The 13699-nt window shown below is 31.9% G+C and overlaps 1 protein-coding gene across 9 annotated transcripts in view; it reads right to left on the reverse strand.

Annotated features, from left to right (window-relative positions):
- The window catches only part of LOC123713873 (dual 3',5'-cyclic-AMP and -GMP phosphodiesterase 11), a 155412-nt gene that overhangs the window by 36401 nt on the left and 105312 nt on the right, over positions 1 to 13699 (reverse strand). For all 9 annotated transcript variants that reach the window (XM_045667778.1, XM_045667784.1, XM_045667785.1 and 6 more), the window contains one exon: positions 8376 to 8521. In XM_045667778.1, coding sequence (XP_045523734.1) covers positions 8376 to 8521 — 146 coding nt within the window. The remainder of the gene's footprint in view (positions 1 to 8375; positions 8522 to 13699) is intronic.

Genomic DNA, 13699 nt, shown 5'->3' on the forward strand with positions numbered 1-13699 from the left:
ACGACTGCTTTAGTTTATGAATAAGGTATATTGTGTAGGCCAAATAACGGCGTTATCATGACAAACTTAATATTTACGGAACAAAATTTTCCATTATCAATATAAGTCATAAACTAATTAGGTGTCTTCAACCGATAACAAATCTAGATAAAATCTAATGCTTATGTATAACGTATAGTTAAATATTTATATAATAAATTATATTACCTATATAAAATACAGACAAGTAACTTTAACACATATTTCATAGAACAGGGGGCAAACGGGCAGGAGGCTCACCAGATATTAAGTGATACCGCCGCTTATGAACACTCTCAATAACAGAGGGCTCGCGAGTGGGTTGCCGGCAGTTTAAAAATGGGTACACTTTTTTCTTGAAATACCCTAAATCTAATAGGTTCGGATATAGTTCAGTGGGCAACTGATTCTACTTAGGTGGTAGGTGGTGCGCGTCAGAAACTGCCTTAAAAACCGCTCAGTTGTGTAACAAAACACTATATTTCATCTGTTATAACAAGCAGTTTGTAAATGCTTGGGCGCTTTGAAAAGCTATTAATGAAGCAGACAACTATTAAGAGCAGTCAGATAAATAATTTCCATATAATATTTAATTTTTAAAGTCAATATATTCATATAAATGAACTAGGAAAAACTGGAAATGTTTGATGTTTGGGTTTAGCAGAAAAGCATAATTTTTGTCCTATTAATATGTCGTGTGAAATATGTCCAAAACTGTCGCGATGTATTTTTTTTATTGAGGGAAATATATTTCTGCACTAAGTGTGGGACTCGCTCTAAAAACCCTACCCAGTAAACCCCTCCCACGAATCACGTCAATGTTTATTTGGGATATGTCGCGATGTATTTAGCGTATAAAAAGCAAAATGTATATGTAATAAGTTGTTAACACGAGCAAAGCTCAAATCGGGAACAGTGAAATGTTTATAGTTGTTCCACGCGGTAAGGATACAGATCGTAAACTCATAAAGTTAATTTTGCTAGCGGCCGGTCTGTCATGGCAGTGGTGGTTTGGATTCAAAATTTAGGGGGAATCAAGATGTTTTTTTTGGTGGGGGGGGGGGGGTTTAAAAGCAGTATATTTATTTAGGGGGATTTTTAGCTTTTCTGTATATTTGAAATAACCTGCGAACCAAGCGTATAAAAAATTAAGAGTTTTAATAGATTATAGATAGATTAATTTTATTAATATTTGAAGTTGGTCAAGGGGGCACATTCTATGGGAGTTGGCATCACCTGGTTTTAAGTTCTATCGAAAGGCTAGCACTGGCACTGTATCGATGTTTATCATCACGATAAAATCATGCGACATTGTAACTTAAAGTTAGTTACTTGGTACTGAAATAAAGTCAAAGCTTCGAATGTTATTTTCGCCTTTCAATCACTGTTATTGTACAAATACATTTTTTGATATTATCTACATGAAATATTTCTTTTGATTTATTTTTGATATATAACATTTACTGCACATAAAAAACAGTATTAATTGTAATGACAGAATGTCACACATGGTTCTAATGTCCCTGTGGACTCACAATAAGATATTTTTGTATTTCTATCTGTATAAATACACACCAATGCTTAAATACAGCTACGCTTATTCCTTATAAAATACCTTATCAATTAAGTAAGATAAAGATAAACTCCGTCATACTGTATTTTGTATCACAAAACAGATAGCTGTGTTTCAAATGTACGTGTTCGGAATCTTAAAGAATTTGGGAGCTTTAAGCAAAAGGGATGAAAATAAGGGGTTGTGTCTTTCATGTTCTTGACGTACAAATACATATTGGGTATGATTTCAAATGGTTCTATAGTTACTGAAGCCTGTACTTTCATACTATCAACATTAAAACACACAAAAACATAGTCAAATCTAATATAAATTTAAACATTAATATACATATAATATATCACAGAAAAATAACATTAATATCCGGACGTTTCCAGCAATCCAATCGAAGTCAGTAGTAGATCAAGATACTCAAAGAAGGCTCACATTGTGTCGCATCGTCAGAGAAACTTAAACCGTTTCACAGTACAGAAAGGGGTTAATTAAAATAAAAATACTTGCCCTATTGAATAATTAAAATGATCTATTCACCACAATTCTTTAAATTCAATAATCATATTTAAAAAAAAAAACACTTTTTTAACGGATTGAAGGTATATAAACTTAATAATTATTTTACATAATTTTAATTTTTTCCCAACGTTTCGCGTGTTTTACAGCGTGCGTGGTCACGGTGAAGACAAAAGGTATTGAATGTCAAAAAGTATCACAGTTGTAGAGATGAAGGGGTCAATAATCATAATTAATATTACTATACTGTGAAAATCTACATAATCATCTTAGTCAAACTCTTAGTCAGTACTTTAGTAAAAGATTAGGCCTGATTTGCATGTTTATGGATAATTCGAAATGTCTCGTCTTTCGAATCTATTAAATGTTTAGTTCTTGTATTCGCTTAAAGCAAGAAAAATGTCAAAATGCAAGCAAACAAAAATGTAAGACTTAAGGAATTTTACGATAGAGCCTTGTAAATGATGACGGTGCAAGAAGATTTGTGGTGATTTGCGGCAGAGCTAGACATTATCCTTAGAATAATGACAGTGATCAATTTATTCTTTGAAAATTCCCGTCCATTTTCGCAAGGCTGTACTTGATCATAGTTAAATTGCGTAACATAATCCGCTGAGGTTCAATTTCTAAGACAATAAGTAACCATTATGTATTAAGATTAATGAGTTCTAGCGACTATTTTTCGTATATTTCTCTAACAGGTACTACAAAAAGATTATTTAAAATATAACTACATTGTAGTTTTTCAACATTAAGAGCTTATAAACAAGTCATATGTTTGTATGTAGTTCGTCTTCACGAAAAACAAAATTCTAAAACAATGTTTTCCATTTTTAAGGCACTCTGTCGCGCAATACCCACCTCCCCTGAACCAGCTGCCAGTAAAGGTAAACAAAACGCCTTCAAGAAAATATCGTACCATTTCCTCAAAGGTCGGCAACGCATCCGCTACCTCCCTAGGGGTTGTACTTGTACATGGACAGCTGTCAGCACTTTATTCAAAGTGACCAGCCTATCCGTTGAAAAAAATTATCACGATAAAAACCTCGCAAAAAATAATATTAAATGTGCCTTTAGCCGACGTCGATAAATACATTTAATATATTTTTTTTGATATTCTTGATATTCTATTTCTTTACTACGACATCATGGAACATTATGATCTAGCGTAACCTAAGACTAATAAGTAATTTAAGTCTAACCTAATTTAATAAAAAGGATTGTTATCATAAGTAAATGTCCAATACCACTACTTATAGTATCTATTAAAGGGAAGGGACACTCTGTTCTTGTGTAAATTTTTTTTCATTGACTGTTTAACACTTAATATTAAAGTACACTAACACTAATTCACTAGTTCAAATAGTTTTGACCTTTTCAATATTTTATAAATGAAGAATGAATGGAGCATTATAATTAAAATACAGGTTTGGTAAAGAAAACATTTATATATGTATCTATCAATTGTAAGAGTATAGTAGGAGATCAGAAAGAAAAAAAAGAAAAATCATAGCCCATAGGTAGTAGTCATTGTTCTGTGTACTAAGACTTTAATCCTACAAACGCGACATTAAGAGTCATAACAGTTATGGCAGCTATAAAATAATAATTTATCTTTATAACCGCAAAATGCATAAACTGTAAAACTATCCTTCCTTATTAATATCTATCAATCGATATCATCAATACATGGGAAGTCCACTTTTCTGATTGTGATGGGTAACCAAAGCGGCCTTTGAAGGTTTTTAGTTAAATTATTAAATGTAACTATAGATATGTAGCATATACACTCCAAGTACATGTTACACAGTTATGCTATTTGTTCGCTATTCAATATGAAAAATATAAATATTCAGTCAAAATTTTACTCAATTGTATAACACCATTAAATATACATTTTATTACTAGGTTCGTATCACATACAACCAGTGTAACCAAACCACCATTATATTAAGTCTCTGAATTCGTACACAAAAATAATTCAACACACATGAAGCAAACTGTATCGCTATTATCAACACTCGTGCCATCTCCCAAATTCCCAAACGCGTTCCACTTAATCCCCCCGCAATTCACCCCCTCGACCTTAACCTTACAGGATAAGCCAATAGAGATGTACTTATCAGCCAGTTCTGAAGACGTGTTACGTATGTCTCATTTAGATTCAACATTCGATCTGATTATATTACCGTATGTAGGTTTTATAATTCCGCCACGACGAAAATATTTTATGGCGATGTTTTCTGCCTGAGACGTTTTGGAATTAAATTAAATCTCTTTCCAACATCCCTATTTCTAACCAATTGAAATAATAATATGGGATGTATTTAAGAAGTTATTGTTTGCTCAATACGCGTACAACATACAGAAATGAAAACATAATATTGGATTTTCGAAATCTAATTATCTGTCAGACAGAATAGAAATAAAGCAATGAATTAAATTATAATAAGTTCGCAAACTTAAGATGAGTGTAAATGAAAACAAAGGAAATATGAAAATCATTCTAAGGCTGAATATCTTCAAGAGTTACGGCCGTGAAAAGAGATTAAAGTTTAGCGAAGTATGAAAACAAGATCTACACGAGTTCAAAGTTAGTCAACTTTGAAGCCAACTTTATAAATACCAAAGCTCAAAAGAATCAACAAAAGAAATTTATAAAATGTTCCTTAACGTATAATTTATAAAATAATAAAAATTTACTCATGTACCTACTAAAATAGAAAAGCAAATCGTGCTATCAATATAAAATATTATGAAAAAAAAAAAATCGTCGACGAAATTGTTCCACCAAAATGTTATTTTCATGCAATATCGTTTGAATTCGAAATATACAATACATCAACTACTAAGACAAAATACTAAGTAAACACTTTAAAGTTTATTTTACTTAGGAAAATACCAGACAACGCTCGCAACAAAGCGTCTCTTTCTTGCTCTATTTTCAATTCAATAGCATTACTTGAATTAGCGTCTCCTGCCCCATTAGCTTTTATCTAGTCAAGTTAGAAGACATCTGGTTACATTGGGTTATGTTCAAAAGACTCCCTCTCAAAATAACTTTGGTAAGATCGTTAACTGTCACGCCCCATTTAATAACAATTCAAAACTTTCCCGAAATATTCGAGTATGTAAATTGGACCTTTAGTCTAATTTTACACCAATTTAGCGGAGAATGTTAAGAACATTCTGGAACGTTTATTAAATCTAATGGTTGCTTTGTATGAAAGAATTTGTGGAATAAGTAGAAAACTAAACTTTACTAAAAAAATCAAATAAAAGTCAAATAGAATACTAAGACTTTAAATATAGATGTTATATAAAATATTACGTTATATAGAGAGCACCAGAAAAAATCAATTGATTACTCTATTGAAAAAGTACAGGCACAAACAATAACAAAAGTACTCTTAACAGACGAAATGATAACGACATCCTAGCTATTCCATATAGTATTACTATCGTGAAATTGAGCGTGTAACCGAAGACAGATTGAGGCGATGAGACCTTTAGCCCACCGCACCCTTGGGAACATAACGCTGTAGAAAGTTAAGTAACTTGGATTCTAGCCAGGATGTAAACAATACAATAGTAGACGAAATATCATCCCAAAATCCATAATATGATATTATGTAGATGAAAACTGTCGTTTAAAAGCTAGGAAGACAGAAAACACGCAACTTGGCGCGTATTTAACTGTCCGTCTTGGGAATTATGAATTTTGTTTTAAGACGTAAAATTAATTCGAAAATGCAATGATTAAACGTGGCTAAAAATCTAAACTTAAATCCAAATTGCGACAAATAATGTACATGATATTTTGCTTTCTAAGAGATTGGTAAGCTAGGTATATTTATTTTTACATTACATTAGATTACCGTTGAGGATAAAAGCGAAGAGCAGACGCGCGTCGTTAAGTCAACAAAATGTGTGGTCCTCGCCGGATGTACGCCATTTATACGAACACTGGACTTCCGATTTTTTTCCTTTGTCACGCTCTAATAAAGAAGGTCTGCACTAAACGCTTTATATGCTGGTTTGTACTTTTCCACCGGAGATGGCTTAGCTCGCTGTTTTCCTATTTGTTTATTCGTAATCAGATTTCCTTTTCGGTTTCCGAAGATGGTTGGGTTAGTTTGAATAAAGTATACATTAGCTAGCTACATTTCGCAATTTATTAGCTACAATAGCAACATATCTTAACGGTTACCCCGTGTAGTATATTCAAATTAAAGTTTAGGTACGTAGTTGAGTTATATCTTGCATGATTTTAGGTCTGCATATTATGTCATATTCCTTATGTTCACGACATGTTCACGTCTCCTTGGGAGGCCTAATCTCTTGAGATATTTAATCTGGATCAAATAGCGACATCATTAATGTCATACGAAGGCATCTATGCCACAGACCATTTAAACAGTGATATACTAAACCTGCGACTGCGTCTAAGTAATAAGGATGATATTCGCTTAGCAAAGATAGTTTTGGAACACTTGTTATTGTTTGTATGAAATTTAATATCTTGTCGGCATTGGGAGCCGTGTAGGAAATACCATCATATTATAATACAGTACGGAGTGTATGCAATAATAATAAATATTGTCTTTGGAAAATTAATTGATAAACATATATTATACATTCAATTTGTCCCTTCTGTCAGAAGAGGAAAAAGCGTTTTGGTCAAAACTCAAAGAAATCCAGATTCAGCATTCTGATTAACGACCTAGGTCTGTTATTTCCAGGTACACCCCTCACCATTAGGAAATCAACTTTCGGTTATTTTTTATAGTTAGAGAATCGATGATTTTCTTTCCCTTCTTGATTGTAACAATGGATAAGTGTGGCGAGCGTTGGCAAGCGTTTCAAAATAAAAATATATGTTATAGTCTACGAACTAAAGATTTTCACAACTCAAGATAACGGCTATTAAGCATTCTAAAACGAATATTTTTACTAAAGCTCTATAGCGCAAATACAATGTGTATTTGACACTTAGTAAAGCCAGAGCTTGGTCTCTCAAAAAACATATTTCGATTGAGTTAATGATTTGGTTTGATATGTTCCTATACCGTAATACAATAAGAGATTACATTCTGTACACCAAGAAACCTCTTAACAAAACCTCAAATTCTGCTTTATATAATTACAGGTGCGATACGGGCTTTTTGTCAAATCGAAGAAGTATTTATTTCAGAAAGGTGAGATAAATTTGCATTGACGTTTCTTTATTTAATTTACGAGAGACCTTTAGACAATATCAGGTTAGATTATAGGAGATTAAAGGTACATGTATTTTATAAGGTACGTAGTCCACAACGTAAGAAGCACGGCTTTTCCCAAAACTTCAATTGAAAAAGTTTGACAATCATTCCTTCGCCTTGACAATAATGTGACAGCTGTTTACTACATCGATAACATATAACTACTATAGTTAAAGAAAACACTTTTTTAACGGATTTAATCTATGTATTATTATAAACTTATAATTATTTACATAATTAAAATTTTCCCGACATTTCGCGTGCTTAACAGCGTGCGTGGTCACGGTGACATAGCGTCAATCCGTTAAAAAAGTGTTTTCTTTAAATGTGTTAAAGTTATGTTAACAAAAGATTATGTACTATAATTAAGTTATGTATTTTATATATACATATTTTACAGTTGGATTGTTACCGTACTTTTATATATTTCAATTCCTGTACACATACATGAATGTTAAGAATTTTTGTACCATCTAACAACTTAAAATGAAAATTATATTACCCCACAGGATCATTATAAGTTTCCGCCATAAAAATAACTATCATATCAATGTACATTAAAGGAATTCAAATTTGCGTAAAACACGACGTGTAAGTTGCGAAATGTCAATTCAAATATATTCGATTGTATTTCTGTCACTTTGATCACGTTCACCCACATCACGAAATGTCCCGTTGACATAGACTAATTAATCGCTGTTCAAATAATAAGGTTCAAAATTCTACAATATTGTCTGATCTAAGACTCACGAAACGCATGAGGTTTATAGAGCGAATTTTGTACAAGGACCAATGTTTTGTTACCTACTAATTTCATTGACACGTAAAATCTACAAGATTTGATCACGCAGCACGATCAGGTTTGTACTTGTGGTTTCCTACAATACATTTTAATCCTTATTTATCCTATGGGTAATGTGTGTGGTTCACCTAAGTGAAGTGGTTCACTCCGTCTAAAATATACAGCTTGAATAATTTGAGTTAATTTAATGACATTTTACAATTTCATTTACCTGCCATTTTGTGGAATAGGTGAGGCGGCCTTTTCTCCTTGGACGAGGAACAGAGAGCCTCGGTCCGCATCAAGAAGAATTGAAACGTTTTGCAGGATTTTATGGCATAAAACCCGTACTTCCAGTTCATTGCAAATGTCTTTTACCTGAAAATACAAGAATTGTGAGAATTTGTAAATACTAGAACAAATGTTAGATAAAAAATATCTGAAATTTTAACCTCTCTGTGGCTAAAAGAAATATTATTTGGTAGTTCATACTATGCTGTATGGCCTTTAAATCTTATAGAATTTTCTGGAAACATTACTTATACGCAAAATAACTTTTACGCGATACTACACATTTTAGCAAAATTCTATATTAAGAAAACACTTTTTAAACGGATTAAAGCTATGTATTATTATTATAAACTTATAATTATTTACATAATTTTAAATTAAAAATTTTCCGGCGTTTCGCGTGCTTTACAGCCTGCGTGGTCACGGTAAAACGGTTCATTTTTTTATATTTTTATTAAAAGTTTTTTTTATACATTATTAATAGAAATAGAATTAGTTTTGTAAAACTTGTATTGTATTATTAGGTATACACAGCAATGTTTATATAGTATTGTAAAATTTATAGCTACATAAAACAATCAAATTTATTTATTTGTTTCGAGTTATTACTGCAACAATATATTATTGTAATACATCTAAACAAACAAACACTGGATCAGTCACGTTTAACCCAAATTCAAGATAAAATTAATCATTTGTTATATCAATAGACTTGAATAAATTGCGATGGAAGATTAAACAAATGTTCGGCTTGTCTCGGAAGATGATGAAATGTGATATGTCTGTGAATTACTAACATGTATTAATTATAAATGCTTTGGCCTAGATCTACTAAAATATCGTAAAGAAAAATTTGTGTCAAATTTAATATTTCTGTAAACAAAATATTTTCGATGCATTCTTTCACTATTGGTTTACTTTTCAATGGGAATCTGAAACCTGAAATATCGGTAGAGCTTACCGAGGTGGTTAAGTGAACTAATTCCCACATATGCCGCTGATGAGTACAGGAGATTGCAAACAAAGTATGCTGAGCGTCCAAAATAAAGGAAGGATTGAAGATCCTCAATTATTCTCACCACTGACTGGTCGGAGCGATATATGATCGTGTATATGTACTTTGAAACACTTCTATAACGCGATTATAAGTATGGCGTCATCGATAAAAAACGTTTACACATATCTAAATCGTTCTCTGGACTCATGGGAAGGGCACACGCGCAAAATATGTAAGAAGTACGTATGTTTATTTGTTATTACTATGTGACCCTGACGTAAAAAATAACAAAACAAAAATGGTGACTTTACAAAATCTACTTACGTGAAGTTATTTGCGATAATAATAAACACAAATCGATCGTTCGATACTATTTGCAAAGTGAATTAACGTCTGGTATACAAAACGAAGGAAATTTGCTGGGAAATCAAAGGCAAAACTTTGCTGAATGGGTCTGAAGGGTTGGCTAAAGTTATTGGCGTGTGAGGCTGAATTTCCACTCGAATCCGTACCAAGTATGGACTTTTGACAGATGACGCTGTTTATACAAAGTAATTTATTCCATGGATACTTGTATCTTCTAAAGCATATAATGCTATGTCCTCCATTTAAGCGATACGACGTCATAATACATTTCACATGTTAACAAAAGGAAGAGGTTATCAATTTCACGTTTTTTTTGTGATAAAGCAAAACCATGCCTTGCCTTGGTCAAATCTTGATGACTGAGTGACTGAACCCCCTTATAAAAGAAATCGTTTAATCCTAATTTAAAAGATTTCTTGTCCAACCAGACCTATCAATATAAAATGAAATATCGTTATTTCATACAGGTCCATTTCCTGCTAAATATTAGTTTCGACCAACCTTCTTCTCTGAGAATATTTATCGAACCGTGAACAGCATCAGAGTGTGTATCGAGCCTTATTTAATTACACTAACAAATATTTCCGCCAAAATCAATATCGTAGATAAATAGATTTCCATCTAGAAAAATAAAATAAACGTTTTCTTCGAAATCCTAAAATATCGCGTGTATTTTAAGATTTCGTGTATAGGAAGGACGGAAGGGTCCTTCTTGGTAAACATTGTTAATCACATCAGCATCGGCGATAAGCGTAGGAGGGGAAGGAAATCCCGAATCCAGTAATCATCGCCCTCGCAAACGAAGTTCATGAATATTCATAATTCCATGTCAGGACCAAAGTATTCAATTCTATTTTGTAAGCAATTATTACAAATGCTCAGACTTGAACGTTAGTGTTCTCATGGCTCGTAATCATTTGGCGAAATTGTTCTAGAACAAAAGTATAATGATGAATAATATTATTATTTTATGAGTTTTATCGTAGTTTTAGTATTCTATAGCTGATAGTATTAGTCAACCATTTTATGATATATTTAATTCTATGATCGCATAAATGTATACAATATCTGGTAAACCCTGAGTATTCATACGGCAATTTAAGTACTTGAAGGGTTTATATCTAAAGGAGAAATTTTTCATAGTATGCACCGTTTATAATGTATTACTGTTTACGCGTGAACAAAGACGCAATTATTAGCTTCTTTATAAAAAGAGCAGTGTTGGCCTAGTGGCTTCAGCGTGCAACTCTCATCCCTAGGGTCGTAGGTTCGATCCCTGGCTGTGCATAATACACTTTCTTTCTATGTGCACATTTAACATTCGCTCAAGCGGTGACGGAAAACATCGACGGCGTATCAGGCACAGGAGGCTGATCACCTACTTGCCTATTAGATTGACAAAATCATGAAACATATACAGAAATCAGAATCCAGATTTAAAAAGATTGTAGCGCTACTGAACTTTTTCTACAAGTTTAACTAAATTTGGATTAAGGCAAATGTTATTTGAAATTAAACTACTTATCCTCTAACTATAACAATATCGCAAAATACTATATTTACGATAGTGTATGACCATAACACAATTTTGATTTGATACAAGGATACATCTTCAATAAAAGTATAATTTACTAGCTTTGGTAATCCTAAGAGCAAATAATATCACGAATCAGCGAAACAATCTACGATTAATATACCAACATTAAAGAAAATTAAGATATGAAGAGAAAATACAACAGACTATAAATAGTAATAAGGAATATTGTCCGAGGAATATATACGAGAATGCAATTCCATATCTCATTGGTAATAGAATCTAATCACAATCGTATACAAAAGTAATTGCATTAAAACAACGTCATTAATTCTAATCAGAAGTTCACAATTGCGTAAATACGTACATTGGAAACGATATGATTCACGTCATTGAATCTATGAATACTGATTCGGATATCCGGTTTGATTGATATAATACTTAAGAATTCACGTCATTGCATACGCAATACTAGAAGTACATTTGTTTACATAATGTTTGTAGCTTACAAATTTAATTATGGAATAAAAGCTATTGTGAATTTAGAAAAAAATAGAATATTTAAAAATAGAACTACGGCCCTACCAGGAACTATCTTAAAAAGATCCAGTTGAGATGCTGATGAATTAAGATTCCTAAATTCAATCTACTATAAACTGAAACGTATTGAAATCGCAAGACCGATAGATATAACGATAATGTTGTTAGTGGTTTCTATGTAACTTTCTATTTAACTGACAAACTTGCTTCGACAAATGTTCCTATAAAAAACTAAAAAATAAAATTATTTTAACTAATTCATCAATGACAAATAGCTATTCTTCTTTCATAGTAGTTCATATCAATAGTTTAGTGTTTACAACATTTCAGTTTTATAAATGCAATTTTACAAATTGTTTAACTTATAAATATGAAAGGGTAAAGTAAGGTAAAGTATTGTTCACAAATTTGTTTTCTAAAAATAAATACGTATATCGGTGTGAATTTCTGATAAACAACCCTCTACAGAATAAATTATAACTCGAAATACATAAGTAGCTTTAACATTAAAATAAATTCCTTTAAATTGTACAAATTTAGTTTATACGTTAACTAATTCATATAATATAAATTATTACAGCTTAAACCTAACTTAACTCGGTGAACCAAGGGTAAGTTGGCAAAGAAGTACCCCAATTAAATATGAACATTGCCTGAAGACATCTTTTTATATCCTAACTAGATAAATACTATTATTCGATTATTTACAAATGGTGCGTTACTTCAATATTATACATTTAAAAATACATTATTTTAACAAACAAAAAATTAGAGGATTAATACTGGCGATATAACATTCTTATTTATGAAGATCGAAGTGGCGGCTAGTTTTACAGTTTTACCTAAAACACAGATTTCTGCTAGGTATGTAATTAGTTATGCTATATTTTAATACACGAAATAATCGTTGAAACAGTCGCAAAAGCCTTAGGTAAAATACACGAACTGAACGCGGGCTGGTTTAAAATAAAATATCATATTTTAGGGAATTATATGTATGTTACACATGCCTAATTAATTAATGGAATAATATTATTAAACATAGTTTGTGTAATTGTTTGTAGACTAAAATCTTCAACGAGTCAAAGTCGTTGATCTATAGCGAGTAGTAAACATCTTCAAAGTCGTTAGAAGGAGATTGTCGTCTTGTGTCATACCTCTGTTGATTTTTTAATAATTTCTTTATAATTACACTACCTTAACTCAAAATCAAACTCTTCAATATCCGAAATATAAAACTTATAACTCCCTTTGGACTTCGAGATTCTTGGGCCATGGGGTTCAAGTTCAGAGGCGCTAATTAAAGATTTAAGTTGGTGCCTGTTAGATAGTAATGGTGAGCTGAGCCGGTGAGCCCGAGCTGGTGCTCTCCTAGCTCAACGAATAAGTAACGCAAAACAGCAAGGAAATGCTGCCAGCGTTAAAGGTACACAGGGACCAAACTTTTTGAATTTGTTTTGTTGTTTTCATTTCAATAAAAAGAAATATTTTAATTATTACTTTGTAGGTTAAATTGTAAATATATATAAATGAAATGAAAAAAAAAACTACTACTTTTTACTATATTAGACATAGTACATATTATTTGACTTTAAGTTACAACTACTTTTAATTAAAACATTGAATTTTATATGTTCTAAAATATTCTGACATAGTTTGAAGGCGAAACGGTCAAATTGGTTCAGTCATAGTACAAATTTTCATACAAATTAAATTAACGATATCTGATTACCGCTAAGGTCACGTGGAAGCATAAACGGGCTGAATTATGAAATATCGTGAAATATGAATAAGCGATGCATCTCAGTTGTAGGTTGTCGGTAGGCTC

Source organism: Pieris brassicae, chromosome 8 (assembly GCF_905147105.1).
Source record: "Pieris brassicae chromosome 8, ilPieBrab1.1, whole genome shotgun sequence".
In the NCBI taxonomy this organism is placed as follows: domain Eukaryota; kingdom Metazoa; phylum Arthropoda; class Insecta; order Lepidoptera; family Pieridae; genus Pieris; species Pieris brassicae.